The sequence below is a fragment of the Falco biarmicus genome, chromosome 13 (genome assembly GCF_023638135.1).
Source record: "Falco biarmicus isolate bFalBia1 chromosome 13, bFalBia1.pri, whole genome shotgun sequence".
Classification (NCBI taxonomy): Eukaryota; Metazoa; Chordata; class Aves; order Falconiformes; family Falconidae; genus Falco; species Falco biarmicus.
Genome location: NC_079300.1, coordinates 18,819,183 through 18,842,664, shown reverse-complemented (window position 1 = coordinate 18,842,664; position 23,482 = coordinate 18,819,183). Strand labels below are relative to the sequence as shown.

Sequence of the window (23,482 nt, the reverse complement as noted above, 5' to 3'; positions counted from 1 at the left end):
GTATTTTTTTTAGTTTTAATTTTGCAGATGTTTTTCTATAAAATACATTTTTAAGCAAGTCAGTCTGTGAGTGATAAAATATTATGGAGTAAAAGATACTGATGTAGTATATTTAATAAAACTCTCAACAAGAAAACTCAAACCATTGTTTAATATTATTTTAAGAAAAATTATTTGAGGGTTCATCTAAACTGTCTGTCTTTGAAGTAAGTAGCGATGATGGACTGAACAACTCAAAATGGGTGGGCATCCAATAGCCTGCTGCAGGCCACCGTCCCCTGTGTGTTGTGGCACTGTTCTTGGTGCGTGTGGTACACACGCAGGTACGGGAAGCTAGCCTGGGGTCCCCACGTTCCGTGGTCAGTTTAAACATCCCTTGTCCAGCCCCAGACCCACCACCTTTTTTGGTAGATACTGCCTGAGGGAGTGCTGAGCCGTGCGTGGTGCTGGGGAGACCTCGGCCTCTGTGCTGCAGCTGCCGCTTCCGCTCCCGTGCAGTGCTTTAGCAGCCACAGCCCCTTCCCTTGGGGTGTATGAAACAACTAATCTGTGTCACTGTGTGACACTGGGCACCTTTCCTAGACCTAGACCACTGGGCAGGACCGTTTCTGGGTTCTAGAACTACGCAGGCGGGTGAAGAGATGATGATGCACAACGGCTGTGGAAGAGAAGGATGCGGGGCCTCTTTCAGCGATGTCCTCAGCTCACCCTGCAGCGGCAGAGGCCGCAGAGCCAGACCGGGGCTACCTCCGTGCAGGGACACCCACGCGCTGAGGAAGCCCCTGGCCCGGGCGGGTGGCTGCGCGCTGGGGTTCGGCAGCACCCGCGCAGGACAGGTGGCTGAAGCGGCAGCGGCCTGAGCAGCCTTGAGGATTTCGATGCGCATGCTGCGAGTGGCCGGGTAAGGGGCACTGCTCTGGTACGTTCCCTGCGCTGTCAAGTTCAGTGGAGCACCGGGCCCGGTGCGGGGTGGCTCGGGTGCTCCTGCGCGGGCTGCCGGCCCCGCTCCACACGCCGTGCCGCAGTGCCCGTGGTGTGTGGCCTTCGGAGCTTTGCTCACTGGGGTTGTGCAACTGCCCCGGCTCTTTGGGGCATTTGCTGCGCATGTTTTCTTACCGTGAATGATACAAACACCCGTGAACAATACAAACATGTACCTTTTAATGAAGTCGCTGCGAAGGGAAGGGCCTGCTTTGCACATTCGCTGTGCTTCTATCGATTTTATACCGCAGCCTTTAAGCTGACGGTGTACCGTATGAACCCAAGGAGCTGGAGCTACTGCAGACGTTATGAAGAGTTGTACAGGTAACAGGAGATGGTAAAGCTGCTTTCAAGGGAACCAAACTGTCGAGAAGCCCGAGTCGCAGTTCTCACTTCGGGGACTCCGGCTGCCCCAGCCGGGAGGGGCGGCCCCGCCGGGCGGGCCTCGGTGCGGGAAGCGTCCCCAGCCTCACTGCCCCGTGCTTCGCGCACCTTCGGCGGGCGACGCTGGTCTGCCCGGCCGCTGCCAGATCACACACCGGCCCGCGGCTCCTCTCGGGGACCCCGGGCCGCCCCTCAGCCCCGCTGCTGGCGGCCGCGGGCGGGCGAGACCTCCGCGCCTCACGGCGGCGCCACAGCGCGCCCGCTCCCAGCGCGCACCGCGGCCGCTGCCCCTCCCAGAGCGCACCGCGGCCGCCGGGAGCTGTAGCCGCCGGGGGGCGGTTCCCGCCTCCGCCCGCAGCGAGCGGCCGCGGGTTTCCGCCACCGCACCCGCCGCTATGGCCACCCGGTTGCTCTTGGCGGCGTCGCGGCGGCTGCTGGCCGGGGCCGGGGCCGGAGCGAGGCCCGGCCTGAGGTTCCGCATGCTGTCGCCCCCCGCGAAGAAGCGGTGGCTCCGCGCTTACCTGGAGCAGCAGCGGCTGGAGGCGCCCGCCCGGCGGCGGTGAGAGCGGGCCCGGCCCTGGGGAGAGGGCGGGCGGCGGGGCTGGGTGAGGGGCTGCAGCGGGCGGGGGGCCGGGGCCGGTTGAGCGGCCTGTGGCCGGGCTTTGGCGCAGCGTTCCGGTGGCGGCGGGGCCCTGTGGCGGGCGGGCGGGCGGCGGCGTTACAGGCCGGGGTGTTTCCGTACTAGTTTTGATCTTCAGAAACAATTCAGGTTTTCATTTCCTTTCGATCACCGGAAAGGCACGATGCCCGCAGTATGGGTAACTACTTGTTCTGTTTCTGAATTTGTTTTCTTTTCCACATCTGTAGATCAGAGCAGCCCAACTGGGATTACCATGCAGAGATACAAGCTTTTAGCCACCGGCTGCATGAAAATTTTTCCTTGGATCTTCTTAAGACTGCATTTGTTAATTCTTGTTACATTGAAAGCGAGGAGGCCAGGCGCCGAGAACTTGGCCTAGACGAAGGATCGGTTGCTCTTAACCTACAAGATAACAGTAAACTCGCTGAACAGGGGATGTCTTTTTCACGTGCTTACCTGCTGCGGTGCTTTGAAGGTGCCTACCCAGATTTACCTGCAAAGGGGGTAGAAGCACTTGTTGATTTTCTTACCAGCCAGGAACTTGTTTCTTATGTGGCTCAAAACCTGTCTATACAGGACTTAACACTTTGCAAAGAGTTCCCCGTCCCGCCAGATGTGCTACAGAGGACGTTCTTTGCTGTAATAGGAGCCTTGCTTGATAGTAGCGGGCCTGAGAAAACGGGGATCTTTGTCAGGGTAAGACATTACTTATCATCTGGTCTTGTACTGATGACAGTAACATCCATGGGCTGCAGAATCTACAGGGGGGGAAAAGGGGAGGGGGAAATGAAATATTATCTTGTACCTTGATGGGCAGAGATCCAGGGAGACTGGCAGAAGTTGTTACAGGTGTTGTCAAAGACAGTTTAACAATGAGATCTGCTGCTTGGTGGTGGTGGTCAGGTCGAGGTTTACTGGGGTTTTGAGATTGTGAGGGTTTTTTGGTTTTTTCTTTCAGAAGCACAGGCTGGTCAAGTATATAAAATCATATCCTTCTGGTTTATATTGGTGATATTTTATTATTGGCTGACACTTGCTAAGGGAAAGCGTGTATGCCATGCAGTATACTGTCAAAGAATGAAGTTATTCCATGTTGGGTGAGATGTATCTTCTATTTTTAAAAAACATTTTGTATAGAGCAGAGGCTGAATTCATAGGTATTGCATTTGGGAGTGCAAGCATCCAAAGAGATTTCATATGGAATCGCACAATGGTCAAGGTTGGAAGAGACCTCTGGAGGTCCTCTAGTCCAGCTCCCTGCTAAAGCAGGTTCACCTAGAGTGGGTTGCACAGAATTGTGTCCAGGCAGGTTTTGAATGTCTCCAGACAAGGAGACCCCACAGCCTCTCTGGGCAGCCTGTTCCAGTGCTCTGTCACCCTCAAGGTAAAGAAGTTCTTCCTCATATTCAGGTGGAACAAAAATGTTCAGTTAAAATGCAGTGTAGTGGATACTGTCCTTTCAGTCAGCCTTTTCACTTATTTCTAGTTTTGCAATGGAGAAATGTTTGTTAACATTTTACTTCTGATACAAGTCTTGAGAGGTGTCTGTCAGAGCAAGCAGCAGTCAGGCAAGAGAGTGATCTGAACAGGTGAAAGTCCCATGTGTTTGCGTGTTCCCTTCAACACGTTTGCCCAACTCTTCTGATGTACAGCTTCATGCCTGGAAGCAGGGCTGAGCTGCAAGCCTCGTGCTCGGAGCTGTGCATAAGTGTTCTGGCAACTCCTCCTGGTCCTGCTTTAGGACTCGGCAGTTGTCTTTGCCCAAGGCGTGCATCCTGTCAGTGGCTAAATGGGAACCAGAGCTGCCAAGCATAACAACACTGGTTAGCTGTGCTTAGCTGTGGTGGAGCACTGCGGCAGTTCCATCATTCATTTCAGCAATTTATTGTCAGCTATTTTATGGCCTCTTCATGTTGTATTTTTATTAGGAGACACCAGAAGCTAGAGCCTTCATTATCTCTTCTATTAATTGTAACTTCTAAATATTCTTGTATAGGATTTTTTTATTCCCCAGCTGATTGGAAAAGACCTGTTTGAAATCTGGGAAGTTGTAAATCCAATGGGCTTACTAGTGGAAGAACTGACCAAGAGGAATATCTCTTCTCCAGAACCAAGAATTACCAGGCAGCTGGGAGTCAGCACGGTCCTGCCACTGTACTTTGTTGGGTTGTACTGGTTAGTACGATATTAATTTAAAGTGAAATGGATTTAAGCTGGAGGAGAGGGGAGCAGGGAAGATGTTTTTTTACTTTTCTACTCATGCTCTTGGGTCAGTTTATTACAGAAGAACCTTACGGTGGCTTCCATATAAAATCAGCATTGGCTATAGTTTGCTGTAATGAAGCATAAAAAGACAATCTCTGACTAAAGGGCTTCAAAGTCTAATTTGGGCACATGAAAGAATCTGGATGCATGTTCTGAGTGTCCTGGCACAGCAACTTTGCAAATAGCATAACTGAATGGCTTTGGAGGGACCACGACTCTCCAGGGCTTAGGGAAGGGTTAAGGAGACACATGCATCAAGGGACGTGGGATGGAAGAGAGACTTAATTTAATATTCCAGAGAAGCTTTTTTAGTTTTCAAATCACAGGCACTGTAAACAAGTGGTGTTTGCATCCAGACAAGACTTAACAAGTGCCGGTCATCCCTGGTGCACTTATCTTGGGCATGGTCAGTGCTTGTCCAGGTGTCTTGCCCAGGGATAGCGTTGCTTCTCTGGAGCAGGACAGGACCTTCTTCCACCAAAACCCACGGCATTGTTGCTTTGCTAAATGAGCTACAGATAAATAGGTGGTAAGATTTATTGTGGTTTGGCATAAATGCCTTCTAAGAATTATCTTCTGTAAAATAAAGGAACTTTATTTTTCTTCTGGAATCTCTGGTGTCCTTTCACGAACTGTTCCTATCCATTGCCCATAGATGTTGATTAAACAGAGCTGAGTACAGACTTCATAACAGAGACAGCTTCTTTGTGAATCCTTTTGAAGAAATTTTAAAATACTTTCTTACCAGAGGAGGAGAAGAGACAGAAACACTTAATTCCTTTGTTTAAGCTAACCAGAGTAACAAATTGGCACGTTTTTAACAGGCTAACAAATTGAACACTGTAAAGAATCGGTGATATGTTTGGAATCTAAATGAACAGAGTAGCATTCTTCCAGGAAATGGACGCATTTCTGATTTGAGTTTCCATTGTTGGACACACAATCACTTATCTTTGCAGGAAGGACCAACGGAAATGGTTACATTTGTGTGTATGTAGACATTACCTTCAGTATTCACAGACACTGGAGAAAAAAAAAAATCTAGCCGTCTTTATTAATGATACACAGCAGTGCTCAGGATTTCATGATTAACATGTTTTTAATTTTTTTTTTCCCCCAAGCGATAAGAAGATTATAGCTGAAGGTCCTGGTGAAACGCTGCTTGCTGCAGAGGAAGAAGCTGCCCGCGTGGCACTGCGGAAGCTGTATGGGTATACAGAGAACAGGAGACCTTGGGATTACTCGAAACCCAAACAAGGACTGGCAGCTGAAAAGGCTATCAGCAGTAACTAGATGATAAAAGACATTCCTGGTTTCTCTTAAGAATTAATGGCTTCCATGTTGAATATAGATGTACTTAGGAAAGCAAAATTCAGTTTGGTTTTCTGATTTTCAGTGCTTGAAACTTTCAGATCAAATCCGGTATTAAAGTAAATAAAGTCTTTTCCTTTTGCACAATGTTTAATATTTGCTCATTTTTCCAAATATAACAAAAATACCCGTATTCTGAATTTTTGCTTTTGCCTAAGAGGTTTTTCCACACATTGCGGGAAACTGTTTTAGTTATGTTTAATAATGTGTGACAATATCTCACTTGTATAGAGAAAGGTTTCATGGATGCTTCCTTGGAGATTGTTTTGAGGGTATTGTTAATGAGTTGAATTATATATGCAACATCGGTCTTTGGATTGGATCTGCACTTGTTTGTCCGTGACCTTGTGAAACCATCAAATGTGATATCGATGATACTGATGCAGTTGGTGATCTAATTTAAAAAAAAAAAAAGAAGAAAGGGCAAATGGCACTTCTGAGGTCTTACTGCTTGCATACAAATTACATTTGCCATACATATTTCTTTCTATTGTTGGAGCATGGTCTGAAAGAGGGTGTATTATTAATTCCAAAATTTGTAAAAATTCCTTTTTGCAAAATGAGAAATAAGAGAAAATAAGGATGACAAATGCCTGAACCCAAAGAAATTGGAGAACATGATTTAATGATAGGCTGTAAGCTACTGTTCCTGTTTAGTCAAGGTGCTTCACATTTTTCTTCTGTTTTTTGGCCACTTAATTTAAGCGGTCACGTCACTAAAGTACTGGATTGAGCGAAATCAGTGTTTGTTTTGTTTGTACCATCTGTAGCAGTTCTACTGCAACTCCAAGTAAATGGAACGTCACTTAGGAATAACTCTGGTACCTGCATGATGTTCCTGTTAAATGTCACAGAAACTCAGTATGTGTAGCAGAAGACAACAACAGATGCATGAGGACTGTGAGTCTTTTGGGATAATTTCCTTTAAAATTGAGTGAGAGTCTTACTACAGACGGGGATCACGCGCTCAAAAGAAGAGAGAAGAAGCTAGATGTGGGACAGTGGTTGAAATATTTCCTGCTTTGTCCTGTTGTGGTGAGCACTGGCTGTGAAAACAGACAACAGGTAAATGTGCCTTCGCTAACTCGGGATGAAAAAAAATACGCAGGTGGCTTGATGTTCCTGTCCGTAAGGACATGCATCCATTGCCTTCAGCCCCAGGATGGAATTGTGTGCAGGACACTTCGCGGCCAAGGGTCCCGGCCTGCAGTGGTGGTGGCTAAGCAGAGCTGTGGTGCAGCGCAGGTGGCACATTCCCTGCCGCCCCTGCCGTGAGAGAGCTCGGGCTGATATACTCAATAGAGACAGATTTATTTGTATATTCAAGCAAAAGAACTTGTCTGTGATTCATCTGTGTCTTCAGAATTTGGTGTAACCTGCATCTTAAGCGTGTGTAAAAAGCTTATGTGGCTGGATAGCGGTGAAACCTTTCTTCTGCGTTCTGGCGTGGGAGATTACATGTGTGAAAGCTTGAATATAAAAAAGGGAGCAGGAGGATCAGTCTTAGCATAAAATATGCACAAAATCGGTTGTGTTAAGTGAAAAATTTCAGCTAGGTAATCTATTACCACTTACATAATCAAAGCCAATAAGGTCACTATATTCCAGGGGAATAGTAGCAAAATCTGAAAAGAGGATGGAAATTACTTACGCTATTTTTAGTTTCCAGATAAGGTATTTCTCTTACCTTTACCTATTTTAAAAGGACATAGCAAAGGTGGGGGTTTTTACATCCAGTTTGATCTACCTACTATATTTATACATGTATTTATGTTTTTTTTGAGAGAAAAAGGCAATTTTCTGGCAGTTTACGTTAAATGAATATTTAAGATCTGCTTACTGTGGCTTTACAGTTTGGAATATGGGCATAAGTCCTAGGAGAAGTGCATTACTGAATAGTGTGGAAAAAACCTGAATAATGCAAGATAAATCAATGTATTGTGTAGTGTGTATATATGGAGCCTTGAGCTCAAGCAGAAAGACAGTTTGGGGACATGGAAAGAAGGGACAGGGTTTTTATAGAGGTGTGAGTGAAAAAGGAGTTTTTGTAAGAAAACGTGTCCTATTTTCAAGCTTCCAGAGGTCAGAAAAGCATCTTATATGGTATCTTGTGCTTTAATTTCTGGCACTGAAGCATGTATTTAAGGATTTACCGTTGTAGTACTGGGATCATTTACATACTTCAGTTTGTTGGGTTTTTTTTCAGAATCGGTAGCCATAAACAATATCTAAGTGGTATTAAAAGTTTGATTAGATTTACAGAAATCGGTATTTACAAAGTCTGATGAAAATGGTAGCTTTTCTTCTGCTAGAAACACAGAAAATCCATGGTAGTTTCATTGTCTGAAAAGTATTTTGTAAGTTACTTGCATTGGCTCTGACTCAGGTGCTGCAAACAAGTGCATTTACATCTCCCAGTGGTTGTTCCTTTCTTAAATCACATTTTAATTATATTTCAGAGAAAACAATATATCAAGCGTCATGTCAATAACTGACAGAAGAGAATTGGTTCAATTTATTCTTACAACCCATTGAACAACTCATTGTTATGAATATTTTATTTTTAAACTTACCTAACAGTAGAAAAAGATAGGCATTTATGAAATTCTGGAATAGGTTAATGTCATCTCATAAGTCAACTTTGATTATGCTTTTCTGTATGTACCTTTTAACCTTACCTGATGCAGATAGTTTCTTATCTCACAAAACCTTATCTCACAATCAAGAATTTTTTGTTAAGTGAAAATTGTAACTGGTAAACCGGAACAGAAATAAAAATATTTCAGTACTAAAGATATGAAGTCATGTGTGTACTAACAGCTGTGTTTTGACAAAAGTACAGCACTATACACTAACCCTTTTTTAATGTTTCTTTTCCGGTTTGATCCTTGTATTAATTCATATAAGTACGCTAATATGCTTAGACATAGATAATAAGTCAAATTACGGGATAAGTGGACTACTAGTCATTAATCCAGTAAAAGCAATGGCCGGTTTGCTGTCAGTTTTGGTCTAGCCGTGGTTTTACTCCAATGTTAAATAAGCTCAATGTGTGAATGGTCTTGGATTACTCTTCCTGTCATCTAGATTGTTTGTCTTTTTCTTGAAAGTGTTCTAGAAGTTATTTTATTTTATGAACGGTAAGAGAAGTTCTAATGTATTGGTCCCAGCTAAGTGATTGGAGAACTCCTTAATATGCTTTTTTGTTAAGTTACTAATATTCGTAGTGTGTGCTTTTGCTCCTGTCTCAAGCTGTTCAGTAATGCGACTGAACACTCCTTATTATCTCCTTGGTTTCAACTGCAGCTTCTTCTAGTTACAATAACCAGATACTTTGCTGTGATTTTCTGTTTAAAAAAAACCCAAAACCTCTAGGAGTAATTCTTGTGTTAATTGTTGCTGTGACTTACAGGCAAGAGATTAAAATACAAAAATACGATCACTTTACAGTTATTTCCATGTTAATTTGAAGTTTGAAATTGCTGGTGAAAAGTTAAAGCTTTTACTGAAATCTCTTACACCAAACTCCATTGTGGTTTTTTATGGTAAATCAAAAATGTAAAGAAGCTGCACTGTTGTTATGGTGCTATAAAAAGCAATGAAGAAGCCAAACCATCAAAAGATGTGTTGTCATTCTTCTTTGCAGTACAGGGGGAGAGGGATGATGCAGTGGAGAAACACTGGAAGAGCCCTACTTTTTCTTTTCCTGAGCTTCACTGAGTGCTGCGGTGAACTTTAAACAGGCTCTAAACTGTTTGGTTTCTGTTACATCTGAGCTTTGAAGTTTAATGTTGAAGAGATGCATTTAGTGTAGAGAAGCAAACATCTGAGGACAGATTATTTTTGTCTTTTCAGATTGGCTCCACTGATGTAATGGCACTAGTTTTGCATGTTAACCATTTCAGCTTGTTTAAGAAATTGTTGCTAAATTAGGAAGATAAAGTGGTCACCAGTTGTCAGTAAGCGGCTGCTGTCACAGTGCGAAGTTGCACAGTGAAAAGGCAGTTGATCTGCGTGACAGAATCAGAGCACTGAAGGCTGTCACTGATGCTTGAGATCGCGGAGCATACTGCAATGCAGCTGTTCGTGGTGCACCTGAAAACTGGGGCTGCTGCTCTTTGGGAAAAGGGCAGCTCTAGGGAGAAGGTAAACGTTATCATCCCTTTCTATTTTTGTGTAGGAAGTGTCATGTTTCTGCCAGACTGTGGGAGCTGTGCTTGTGATTATGCTCTTGAACTTCCATTTTTTTCCCCCAATATGTTACCTGATTTACTACAGCGCAGCTACTGTACGACTGTCAGGGGCCTCCTGGATCATCAATACAATCCATCGCCATCGTAGCCGTGTCAGGTGATCCTTTTTCATATAGCATTTCTAACTCTTAAAAACATGCATACTTGCACAAAAAAAGGTTCCAAAGGAATGTTTTGATACCCAGCTTCACTATGCAATGCAAGTTGTTTCAGTAGAGACAGGCAATCCTTACTTACAGTCCTTTGCTCTTTCTGTAGATTCTGTAGTTCCATGATTCATACATACATAGGTAAGTATTGAATCAAATCTTCTGTTTGCCAATGTGTTTGTCTGTAGGCTGTGGCTAGCACTTAAGCGGAGGAAAAAAAGTGCCACTGGCAACTTTTCCGTCTTACAGAAGTGAAAAAATCAATACTTTTGACTAATATGGGAGATCACTTCCTGAAGTTTGTAGGTTTGGAAGTTTTCAAAATGTTCTGCTCTTGCTTATTTGACCATTTCTAGAGAATGATTTACATAGTACATAGCAAGCGATAGTAGACCCACTGCCCCATCGAGCTAACGCTTTTGTGGGGACATATCTAGATTTGTGATTGATATTTCTGAGGTAACGCAGGGGATATTGCCAGATCAAACGAATAATTAAGCCTAGTTGAATGAAAAATCATTACATGTTCCCTGAGGCTGAAGGAAGCATACTGGTGGAGCACCGCTGTCCTACACTAGACCTAAACGATGGGAGAACATTCAGGGTAATTGGACTTCAAAGACACCGGTCTGCAGTCTGTTCTTTGGAGCATCTCCATGGAGGCAGCCCTACGTAATTAAGAAAACACTAATGACACTGAGGAAGTGTCACAGTGAGTCCTGTAACAGGAGAGTGAACCAGGGGAAAGCATTCCCACCACCAGAAGGCAACAATTTGTCTAAAAGTTCTGGCTTGGTCCGGTAAAGAAATTCAGTTACTTTAATGATAATTTCAGTAGAAAGAATTAGGAGGCACAGCTTTATCCCCTAAATTATTAGCAAAAATATCAGAGCATAGGATGATAACAAAATGATTTGAAGAAATAACTCCAATGTCTGAGAACTTCTAAAGAGGAAAAGACCAATGAGAAAATGGCTTAATTTGTTGAGTGCTAGCTGAATGCTCATGGAAATTTTTCTCTTAAATTTCAAGTGACAGGAACTGAACATGTTTACAAAACAACTTTTTTAATAGTCCATCAGAAAAAATAATGGTTGCGTGATCCAAAAGTGTGTATCTGAAGGTTGCTTATTCCTTTATAGAGACCACCTGCAACAAGTGGTGGCATTTTATTGTTTGATGGGGGGTTCATCGCTAGGGAGCTAATAGTTTTAGACTGGAGTGATTTACCTATCATTTTCTGTTTATAATATCATAGTACTGCTCATTTTGCTTTTATGTTTCTTTTGCAGTAGAAATACATGTTAAATATTTCATTTCTACCTCAAATATCACTTGATGCTATTTGTGCATGTTTTCAATCAGGCAGGCACGTTCAACAACCTGTATCCACCAGGCAATGAGAGGACACTTTGGGGGGGGGGGGGGGGGGGGGGGCGGGAAGGATGACATTCACATTGGCATTTAGCAGATGCCCACATGGCAATTCATTATTGCTTCTATCACTGATTTTATTACCATAGGATGAAAGTACCCTGGACGCACATACCCATATAGTTTCACTTCAGCCCCCATGGCACTGCATTTTTTTGTCCCAGCTGCTGGGAATCCGCGGTAATACTCGGTGTCTTGTGACTTCAGGCACAATGCCCAGTGAGGTTTGTGCTGCTTTCCTTGATTTGGTCGACACGCTGCGTGAACGGCAGGCAGGCTGCAGAGGTTCATGGAAACCTAGGCCAGCAGCAAACCTGTTGATTGTTCCCAGGGTTCAGAGGTAGGTAATTGATTTCATGCTTTATTTCTTTGAAAGATTCTTGTTGAACTTGTCGGTTCTTAATTAGTTATTTCAACTGCTTGCTGTGAGCTTGGCTGTAAGGTCAAGTGTTAGGGAGATGATCATGGATCAGATTGAATTTGGTTGATCTCATTACCTCATGAAAGATAAAACCAGGTAATTTAAAAATAACAAGTTTGAACATTTTTTCTTGGCTAGCGTGCTAGACTCATTTCCTACTAACCAAAACCATTAGGGACTAGAAGATGATGATGATAATAATAATAAAGTATGATCAAATTTGGAATAAGCTTCAAAATTTTTGTCTAGGGAAATATTCTCCCTGTTGCAGAAGGGGTTTGCTGCTAGTGACAGAATCCACTGCTGAGTTACCTGATTCTCGCCAGATTATTTTTGAAACTGCAATGACTGCTTTTCATACTTCAACATCCCATTTTTTGAAGCGTAACAATACATCCTTTTAAGATGAAGATGTCATTTCAAAGAGTTTGCATTGACAAATGTTTATTTGAATTTCATTATACAAGGGGATGAAACTATCTGTGGAGAGGACTGAGGGCAATTGTGGCCATTGTCTGGCAGTGCTGAGGCTCCGGTAAAGAAAGAAAACACACGATGCTTCAGAGCAAAGCTGTAATTATGGGCAAAGCTCTGAAAATTCGTTGACTGTTAGGTGCTCATACCTGAGTTTATAATGAGGATGGAACAGAAAGAATTAAACCCTTTGACAGGTGGAGTTACACAGTGATGTCTGTCAACGATGGAAAGAGTAGGAGTGTAAGACAAGGGTTTACCCTGGCAAATGTCTCTGTCAGTAACAATGGAAACTTTTCATCAATCACTAGGCAACCTTTCTCTGTTAATCATTGCTTTGCTGAAATTGTTTTATTTTTGAATGGTTGCACTCCTGATCCCAGCTCTGAATTACCTGAGTTGTGGCACGCACCACGAGCTGACGGCACGGCATGGCAGCTGGTGGCTGGTCAGCGCAGCCGGGCACACGCCGCCTCTATCTGCTGCCTACACGTGTCAGCGTTTCGGTTGGGCACTTATCTGTCTGCACAAAGGTACGTGTGGGAGGGGAAAATAAGCTGCAGGGTGGTTCTGGCATCAGAGCAGCATTTGTAAACTGGCTATGGATACAGGAGGAGCAGGATGTATTCATAAAGTGGATCTTCAGGGTAAACTTTGAGAGCTCTAAGGAAATTATACTAAGTGTCACGCATTCTAACAATTTCAAGAGACTTCATTAGAAGTCCTGAGTTGTAAGAAATACTATGCTTACCTAATAGCTTCTGTACTTTTTCTGTATCCATATTTGTGATGATTTATTAACTGTCAGCTTCCTTTTCTCTGCCAATTTTGCTCATCATGGTAGTCTGGAGGAACTTGTTTTAATTATTTTTCATTTTTTTAAAAATCCCTTGCACATTGACGATTGCATTTCTCAAATTCTTACATCAGTAAGAAGCTACTTTTTAATAACCAGGGTATTACTCTGAGCAGACATTATACCAAATTCTTCATTCACTGTGCTCTTTCAGAGTATTTATTCAGTCTCTTTCATTAACTCCCTTCTCCACAAACCAAACTGAAAAAAACAAACCAAAACAAGGTTTTGTTCTAGTCAGACCGCAGTAATGTTCCGAACACTTACTCTTTTCCAGTTGCCAAAACACAGTGTGTGGAATATTACTATGCCCAACATGTCTTAATTGTTGATTTGTTTCTGGTTTTGTTTGTTTGTTTTAAAAAATATATTTTATTTTTAATTTCATTTGTTTAAGCATGTGACCAGTAAATATTAAATATTCTTGTCATGTCATGAAAAAATGTTCTTTTTTCACGTCAAGTCATTTTGGTTAAGTCACATGGTGATGAGTGTTTCTCTTTTTCCTCTTGGTTAAGAAAGAGTTTTTCTAATTGGCAAATACTTTCAAAATCTGCATTCTCAACTGGTATTCATACACATTGTTTCAGAGACATGCCTGTCATTGCCACTTAACCAGAGAATCAGTTATTAAAATAAATCTTGTTTTTAAGTTGTTTGTATCCACCCTTATGGCTTATGATGTTGAGAACAGTCAGTTCAAGGCAAGACACTGCAGGTGCTCGTGCTGTACAACGGAATGTACAAGAGACCTTAATGTCAGCAGATCCACTTTTCTTATTAAATTAACGACTTGAGGTTTTGTCCTTTTACTTCCAATTTAAATGGCATGGAGAGAAAGTGCTAAAATGTTACTAGTTTAGCAGTGTTTTTCCCTTGTATGAATTGAGATTAGTCTTCTCCTGCCAAAAAAAACCCTTAAGAGGGTATTTGCAGCTACCAGGGATTATCCATATCTATTCACTGCAGCTGCGCTAGCCTGTACTACATTCTCCGGGGGATCTTTTGTTTGTTGTGCATCTCGTTAGTGGTCTTACTTTTAACCTGTTAATACTACCAGTCATAAAGCCCTCCTCTGCAGCTGGGACAAGAAAAATTCTCAGGGGTTCATGGAAAAAACCTTGGTGGCAATATCTCAGATTTTAAAATTACAGTAATAAGAAACATTACAGTAAATTTCAACGATCAGATCTCCTTTTTGTAGCCCACTTCTAAAATATTCTCTTTCAGAAACAGGGTAACCCAAGAACCTAATTTTCCCTTGTTCATATTACGTAGCCTGTTTTCTCTGTTCTCCTGTTGGAAAGTCTGACATGTGAAAGCTCTGTTTCCCAAATTTCCCTATTTTGGTATGTCCATCTCCATGGCTTTACTCTACAATACCGTTCTTTTTCAACCCATTCACCCAAATGGATATTTCCATGATGTTTAATTATTCTGATACTTGTTATATTCATTGATTTGTTCAGTGCAGTGTGCAAAACTTTATTTATCTGGCAAGATTCAAACACTACTATATTGGAGCCACTGATGTACCATCTCAGTGTGTCAGGTAACAGAGCATGGTAGGTATTTTGTGGCTTCTTTTGGCGTCTTAGACTCAGCCCACTTTTTTTCTTCCTTTCTGACCTTTTACGTTCTTTATATATTCAGGTTGACTTTAAGAGGAACGTGGCAACTGGAATGTGTCAAGCTTTTCCTGCGGATGATGAAGTACATGCATCCTGCATGCAGGAAGCAGGGCAACAAGTAGGATTGCAACCCCGGATTTCAGGACAGGGAACTTTGGCTTCTTCAAGGACCTTCTTGGAGGAATCCCATGGGTTAGGGCTTTAAAAGGTAGAGAGGTGCAAGAGAGCTGGTTAATACTCAAGCATCAATTCCTCCAAGCTCAAGATCAGCGCATCCCCATGAGTATGAAATCAAACAAAGAGGGCAAGAGACCTGCATGGAGCTTCTAGAAAAACTCAAGACAGAAGAAGGGAGTTTGCAGGATATGTAAAAAGGGACAGGCCACTTGGGAAGACTATAATGACGTTGGCAGAGCATGCAGGGATGTGAAGAGGAAGACTAAGGTCTGTTTGGAATTAAATTTGGCAAGGGTTATCAAGGATAAGGAGAAGGGCTTCTTCAGGTACATCGGTAGCAAAAGCATGACTGGCGAAAACGTGGGCCTGCTGCTGAATGAGGTGCGTGCCCTGGTGATGAAGGACACAGAGAAAGCAGAGTTACTGAATGCCTTCTTTGCTTCAGACTTTGCAGCTAAGTCCAGCCCTCAGGAATCCCAGACCCTGGAGGCAAAAGAGCAAGTCTGGAGAAGGGAAGATTTTCCCTTGGTCAAGGAGGATCACATTAGACATCACTAAAGCAGACTTGACAGCCACAAAATTGACAGCCTGAGGACTGAAGGAAAGCCAATGTCACTCCAGTCTTCAAAAAGGGCAGGAAGGAGGACCCAGGAAACTAGAGGCCAGTCAGCCTCACCTCCATCCGTGGAAAGGTGGTGGAAGAACTCATGCTGGAGGTCATCTCAAAGCATGTGGAGGAAAAGGTTATCAGGAGTAGTCAACATGGATTCACCAAGGGGAAACCACGCCTGCCCAGTCCAGTGGCCTTCTAGGATGGAATGACTGGCTGGGTAGATGAGGGGAGGGCAGTGGATGGTGCCTACCCTGACCTCTCAGCCAGGCTTTTGCCGCTGTCTCCCGTAACACCCTCCCAGGTGAGCGCAGGCGGTGTGGGTCAGGCGAGCGGGCAGCGAGGTGGGCTGAGAACGGGCGGGATGGCGGAGCTCAGAGGGCTGTGACCAGCGGCGCAGGGGCCAGCTGGAGGCCTGTAGCTCACGGTGTTCCCCAGGGTCAGTGCTGGGTCCAGCCCTGTGCAGCTCATCCATCAGCGGCCTGGGTGGAGGGGCAGGGGCACCCTCAGCCAGTCTGGGGGTGGTGTGGAACTGGGAGGAGTGGCTGGTGCACCGGGAGGCTGCGCTGCCATTCAGCCAGACCTGGGCAGGCCAGAGGGTTGGGCGGAGAGGAACCTGGCGAAGTTCAGCAAAGGCAAGTGTAGGGTCCTGCCCCTGGGGAGGAGCAGCCCCACGCACCAGCACGGGCTGGGGCTGACCTGCTGGGGGGCAGCTCTGCGGGGAAGGACCTGGGAGTGCTGGTGGGCAGCAAGGTGCCCATGGGCCAGCAGCGTGCCCGTGAGGCCAAGGTGGCCAGTGGGACCCTGGGGTGCACTGGGAGGGCCGTGGCCAGCAGGTGGAGGGAGGTGATCCCCCCTCTGCTCTGCCCTGGTGAGGCACATCTGGAGTGCTGTGCCCAGTGCTGGGCTGCCCAGGTCAGGGGAGACTGGAAGCTACTGGAGAGGGTCTGGCAGAGGGCTACGGAGATGGTGAGGGGACTGGAGCATCTCCCATGTGAGGAGAGGCTGAGAAAGCTGGGAATGTTTAGCCTGGGGAAGAGAAGACTGAGGGCATCTTATCAATGCACAAATACCTTAAGGGCCAGTGTCAAGAGGCTGGGGCCGGGCTCTTTTCAGTGGTGCCCAGCAACAGGACAAGGGGCAGTGGGTACAAACTGCCACACAGGAAGTTCTATCTGAATATGAGGAAAAACTTTGTTACCTTAAGGGTGATGGAGCACTGGAACAGGCTGCCCAGAGAGGTTGCAGAGTCTCCCTTGGATGGAAACCCATGGATGTTATTGTCGCCAGTATGAGACCAGATGACCCCATTTTCTCAGGCCTGCTGCTATCGAGCAAGGCTGCTATTACAGCAAAGAACATCCTCTGTAGCACATCTGGCGGGACGGGGAACCCTTTGCAAAGCGTTAGGCTGGGGAAAGGTAGAGCAGAATTCGCTGTTCTGAGCAGGCATCCTTCAGTGCTCATGGGAATCCTCAAGAACTGTTTACATCTGGAATCTATGCACAGAAAAGAGGTCCAAAACTTCTAATTTCCCCAAACCAGCCCTCAAGTGATGTTTATTAAAAGCATTAAAATTTTGGGGAAATCCAAAGGAGAATATGTGAGTTTTGTAAACTGTGGGAAAATAAAAGAACAATGGTTGAAAATATGACTTCTCCTGTCTATTTTAATATTGTCTCTCCTACTGAAGATGCTTGTCAAATTATCTGTAATTCTTTTTGCAACATCTAAGGCAGTTCTAAGACAGCACTAACCAATAGTATTTTCCACAAATTAGACTGACTAATCAATAATTTAGATTTGTTAGTGGAAAGGAAAAAAAAGCTTCTCTTCATTCCCATGGTAGTTCTACAGAAAACAGGAAATGCTCATCATCAAGTGGAGAAGGTACTGAAGAATTGCACTTAAAAGTATGCTGGGCTTTAAATATATATCTTATTCATAGGTGAAGTAGTAAGTTATGCTATGTAAACTGTAATGTGAAAATGAAGTTGCTCCTGTCCAGAGAGCCGGGTTTAGTACTTTATGTAGCCAAATACTACAGAAATCATTGGTGGTTTAGATATCTATTTAGATACTGTTTCTCCCTCGTCTAATTTAGAACCAGAAGTTAGACAGAGCTAAACTACCTTTCCACCACTGAATTCTGTCTTTCAGCTCTTGTCTCCTAAGGTTATTTGTTTGCTTCCTTCTTGCTTTATTCATATCATTTGCACAACCTCTCTTTTCTACTTCTAGGCTGTCTTGTCTATTGCTAACATTCCCATGGGCAGTTCCAGCAAACGTAAAATGTGATATGGCTTACCATTATTTTTCTATTGTTGCTCCTTGGCTCAAATATGAATATTCTCCCTTTCCAGTTTAAAGGGTTCCACTCTCCTCTGGCATGTTCCTCTGAAAGGATGCATGAAATAATCATTTTACAAAAAGTTCTGTGATTTGTGGTATAGTTTATAAAGCATCATTCAACTACAGGATTTTATAGAATAATGATAAACCAATACAAATAAAAACCAGTAACAGAATCATTGGCACATAGCCTAGAAATAAAGGTAACTGTAAAGATGAAGTTAAAAATAAAAACACATTCACCTTGCGTGCGAGATATTCCTGTGACAGATGTTTTGCCTTCGCTGCAACTGTATATAGGCATGTTCTTTCCGCTATCTAGTCTGTGATTACAAACTGGAATAGGATCTTGTACACTTAAGGCACGATGGAAATTCAAGAACTATGTCAAATAAAGGGGCAAGGTTGAAGTATTGATAACCTTTCAACATCACTGACCAAGCTAGAAAGCTGGAAGAGAATAATGCCTCCTCAGCTATCAAAATTTCTCATTAAAATTAAAAAATGAAAAATTCCTGTAACTTTGGAACAAGTCAGTCTGCTGAGATGTCCTCCCTAGACATGAAAACCTCCTGTTGAGCTAGACTGGATTACACTATGAGCTGGGACAGTCCTGCACGCAAAAATCCCCCATGAAAAAAAGATAAAATCTGTTCTTCACTGAGTACAGTGCCTGAAGGAACTTGTTAATCTTAAGGCAGTGATACAATTGTAGTATCAGGCAAGAGAGGCTCACAGGGTCCCCTAGTAATTCCAGTCCAGCCAGGAGAGCAGTGCTTAGTTCAAAACTGTAAGCACAATTGAAGTTACACAGAAGCTGCTCGCTCTTCTGAACAACTTTCTAAACAGCTGAAATTCAATAACAAAGTTTATTTTTTTTTATTTTCTTCATGGACATATTTTTGTTTTCTTCTCGAAAAACTAAAAAAAAAAAATAATAGAAAAAGAAAAATAGTACAAGATGAAGAAAGCCTAAGGAGAGTATTTCCATGAGAGATATGTTAAAAGTTTAGTTAAGTTGAGAAACTGAAGCAAGGTAGGTGAACAGGAGAGCTAGTGCTACGTCTGGGAAATCTCACTCCTTCCCACTGAAAAACTTCAGGTAGATTCAACTGAAGTACAAGGTAACAGATTTAATTCAGACAAAAGGAACCATATTTTAACAGCACTAACTTTAGGATGTCACTGATTCAATTACTTTCAATTAAAATTTTTCCCTCAAAGAATTTAGAAAAATTAATGTCTGCAAGAAGCTCATTTAAATTATCATTTACAATGGAACTTTCATTCTTTGCAATTTTCACCGAGCAGAACACCAAGCTAAGAGGAAAGACACTTAGGGTTTTTTAACCACCTTTTATGTTGATCTGTTGTGTTAACTTTGGAAAGGCATTCTACATCTTTATGGTCCTCTTCTTCAAACCCACCCGGTTTGTTCAGATTAGTAGGAAAATTCAAGTTTACTCTGCAGCAAGGAGAGTATGTGTCTTGGTACTAGTGCCTGACACCCGTCTCTACACAACTTCAGTGTCCCACCTGGAAACTGTAAAAGCTGTTCTATCAATAAAGATCTAGTAGACAGGTCATAAAGTGTTGAAGGAGGATTCTAAAGTATTGCTTTTTCTGTCTATGTTTTTTGGGTTTTTTGATACTTCTCACTCTTCTTCCAGCTTTTGTTTTTGTGTCTCTCACCCCATACCTTCAGCCTCCTTTTTGTCATTCTCCAAGCCAGCACTTCTGCTTTGAATCTCAGGCTTTCATTGCTGTGGTGGTTGAAAATCACTTCCTACTTTACATTACTCAAAATTAATTAGGTGTATGTCACGCTAACAAAACGTAACATTAAAAAAACATAAAGACCTCTAACTTGTGCATTACAAAATAAATAAAAAAAGAAAAAACAACAAGCTGCTGTTACCGTGCCTTACTCTTCATTGTGAGGTCTGTTTCCTATGAACAGCTGTTACAGGTAAAGGCAGGGCTATCAATCATTTACCTCTTTACTATGTTAATGTCATAGCAGTGGGTGGGAAATGTCAAAGGGAAATGGCATTTCAAATAAAAACAATTTTTTAATTCAATCATATTTATCTGAACATTTCCTGCAGTTAGATTGTCTAGATTTAAATAACTGTCAACAACTAATAGTAATTTATATAAACCTTACTATGACTTTATCTTGTTTTGATCTCTTACTAAAATGTATCTATCCATTAACAAAAAGCTGCTGCTTAAATAAGGCCAAGCACAGACACACTATTTTATGCTCAGCTGACTGAATATTTAATAGAACATGTCGGCAAACATTCTTGCCAGATACACTTGCTATGTTCTTTCTTATTATTTTCAGAAAACCCTTCATATACAAATATTGCAGTAGCGGTTTATGACAGATCTGATAGACCTAATCCCAGGATTAATTTTGTATGCCCATCAGCAGCAAAGCAAGATGGATTTAATAGCCCATTAGTCTTTCAGCATGATAATTTCCACGTCACTTAGCCTCCTGGGTTAATTGCTTTTAAATGGATATTATTGACCTCAATCCTAGTGACAAACAGAGAATGTCTTATTCATCTCCCAAATGTACATTCTTAGACTCTTGTTTTTTTTGATCCTGACAATAAGTCTCCTAGATTATATGACTGTATATTATAATTCATATTCTATTAGCCCATATTTAATGGTTTACTGAAGCAGCGTCTTTCAGATATCGTTACTTATGACTGGGCTAACTTTTAAGTTCTGTTTTTTATGTAGAGAAATGCTGCAAGCATAAGAAATCATTGTTTTACCTCTTGTTAAGAAATTAATTTTAATGCTAAAAGCTGTAGCAGGTGCAGCAGGGATTAAGCACTTTGGAATAAACAGCTGGCCAGTATATTTCCAACCACAAAAGTCTGGTCATTAGGAGGAGAGAATGATGAACAAATTTGGACAGAGAACCTGTAGGAATGGAAATTCAGGTCCTAGGAGAGAAACAGAAAAATATACGAGGAAAAAGAAAACAAAAGAGTAGAGCTGAACAGTAGAGTTTTTATCAATGTGTATTATTTGTGGATGTTTTTCCCTTAGTAATTTAGAGAAAACACAAGCCATCTGCTTTCAGGAAATTAATGCTAGCTGTGAGCAAAAAAAAAAAAAACAAAAAAGAAAAGGAGGGCATGGAAGCTATATTATTGCTTGTGGGGAGGTGAAACAGGTGAAGCCATTTTTCAGACCTATGTATGTCAACAGTGTAATACATATACATTTATACATAAGTAGCTGTATTTCTCGAGCACTGGTTCCTATGGGAAACAAGATTGTACGATTTAGATTTTTGATTGTAGGAACCCAAGACTTGGAGCAGATGTGCTCACAGTCTCTAGAAGAACCCCAGTCCCACAAAGCTTATGGATATTTGTAAAAGGATATATCTCCACAACCCTCTGAAGTCTCATTATGTAGTTTCCTGGGGTAAATTGGCTTTGTCAGATACAGAATGGAGAAGCTTGGTATTTTGTAGAAGTGATTTCTAAACCAAATTAATGTTAATAAAGGTCATTGATCTATTAGCATAAGCCCATCTTGGCGCTTACCATGGATAACGTCAGAACGCTTCTCCATGAAACAAATTAGAGCCTGCTCCAGTGTAATGTGAAATCCCAAAGACTCCTGTTGACCTTTGTGATTGACTTAAAACAGTACTAGGATTTTCCCTGGAAGCTCAGTTCCACTGTTTAATGACGACAGCGACAATGGTATCATTTTTATTAACAACTGTTCTCATGTGACATTCATATAAGTACATTTGTGACACAAAGCAGTTGAAGTTGGACATTCATGTTTCAGTTACAAAGCACCTTTGACTCTCATTGAAACAGAACCCAACTGATTGTAGCAACTCTCCGCTACAGCAGGTGTTGTGGCCAATGATTACTCCCCAAAGTATTTTCCAGGAAAAAAAAACCCTTGTTTTTTAACCTTTAAACTTTTTTTCCCCTAAATCTAGGTCATCTGCTTTCGGTCATTTAAGTCATTGGCAAATCTCCAATGTTAGCACGCTTTGTAGAAGGCAAAAAATTGAAACCTCCTGAATAATGAGAATATCAGCATTTCAGAGTGCGCTGAAAAGTTAGAGGAAACAGTGAGAATGAGGTCTTTATAAGACTGCAGATATTTCATGTTTACTTTTAAGAATTCTATTTAAGCATTTGTGATTATTATTATTATTCTGATTTTGTGATTATTGTGATGATTTAGTGATGCCTGTTTTTCCCTATGAACAGCTCCTGCCATCCATATTAGGAAGACTTGAGACCAGTGCATTATACTCCGGGTTTAAGATTTGGGACTGGTTGATCAGCACGTCCAGAGAAATCAGAGGAGGAATGCCAAATTACTGATGCTGAACACCTAGTCCTAGATTGTTTTTAACTAAAACTATGAGGAAAATACACCAGATCAGATCTTGCCCCTACAAAAGTTAGAGCAAACATATGCGCTGATGTCAGAGGTGCAAAACGTGATGCTAAGTATGTGGCACTGGGAACCATTAAACCTTAAAAAATTTTAATCAGGCGTAGTGTTGCCTGGCAGCTTTGCAAATCAAATCACCTACTTATAAAGTACATTGATTTTTTTTTTAATTTTTTCATTGATTTTGCATGCTGTTGAAAAACATTCCTTCAGGCACCTTTGTAAGGAACAAACATGTATTCTGTAGGTCAGTGCCAGATTTGAGTTCAAGCCAGAACCAAGGGTTCCTCAAGGATATCAGCAGATACACAGTGACTGCGGGCTCTGTTCTCGTGCCTTTGATGGGGAAACCGTCCAGGCGGGGACAAATTCCAAAGGAACCTGTGCGCTTTCCATCTCTGTAACAAAAAGGAGCAGAGACCCGTAACAACATTCTCCTCACCAGTCCCGCGGCCTGGTGGCAATGGCACTGCCAAGCCTCACCGAGCCCCTCACCAAGCACCTCAGCCACCAGGGCGGGAGCGGGGACCCCCGGGCAGCCCCCCCGGGGCAGCCCCCGCTCAGGAGGACTGGCGGGACCCTGAGCCTCCTGCGGGCCCACCATGGCCTCGGCCTCCCGCGGGCTGCCCTGACTGGATTTTCAGTCTCTGCGGCGCCGAGGGCAGTTCCGAGGGCCTCAGGGACCGTTGGGGCGGGGGGGCGAGGTCGGAACTGACCCCTCCGTCCCCTCCCCGCCTGGCCTAGCCCGCCCTCACCGCGGGGTCTGACGGGCGGCCCCCCACGGCCGCAGCCCCCCACGGCCGCGCCCCGCGCTCACCCCGGCGCGGGGGGGAAGGCGCAGACCCTACACTGAGATTTTTCCGTTTGGATTCTCCCCCTGGGCTCCCTCGGGGGTCGCAGCTCTCACCGCTCCTGTGAGCGAGCCCCCCGCCCCGCCGGGTCACGCCGGGTGACACGCCCCCCGGCCGGGGTCTCCGTAGGGGGATGCGTCCTCCCGAACGACAGGGGGCGCTGCCGCCGGCG

At 43.3% G+C, this 23,482-nt stretch overlaps 1 protein-coding gene and 1 long non-coding RNA gene across 3 annotated transcripts; one reads left to right on the top strand and one right to left on the bottom strand.

Annotated features, from left to right (window-relative positions):
- Window positions 1-1,323: 1,323 nt before the first annotated feature.
- On the top strand, window positions 1,324-5,728 carry MRPL44 (mitochondrial ribosomal protein L44). The gene is made up of 4 exons (XM_056358476.1): window positions 1,324-1,924; window positions 2,233-2,701; window positions 4,002-4,180; window positions 5,392-5,728. Exons 1-4 carry the CDS (start codon window positions 1,761-1,763, stop codon window positions 5,561-5,563), a joined length of 984 nt encoding a protein of 327 aa, XP_056214451.1. The 5' UTR covers window positions 1,324-1,760; the 3' UTR covers window positions 5,564-5,728.
- A 250-nt stretch (window positions 5,729-5,978) lies between these two features.
- On the bottom strand, window positions 5,979-23,440 carry LOC130158097 (uncharacterized). 2 transcript variants are annotated; one of them, XR_008825172.1, is made up of 4 exons: window positions 21,580-23,440; window positions 17,955-18,043; window positions 16,848-17,057; window positions 5,979-6,035 (listed from the first exon to the last, which is right to left on the bottom strand). It is a non-coding gene; the product is annotated as an uncharacterized LOC130158097 (long non-coding RNA). The 2 variants fall into 2 exon arrangements; XR_008825171.1 differs by lacking the exon at window positions 5,979-6,035 and adding an exon at window positions 11,919-12,422 and having other exon boundaries at window positions 16,840-17,057.
- Between the last annotated feature and the right edge of the window lie 42 nt (window positions 23,441-23,482).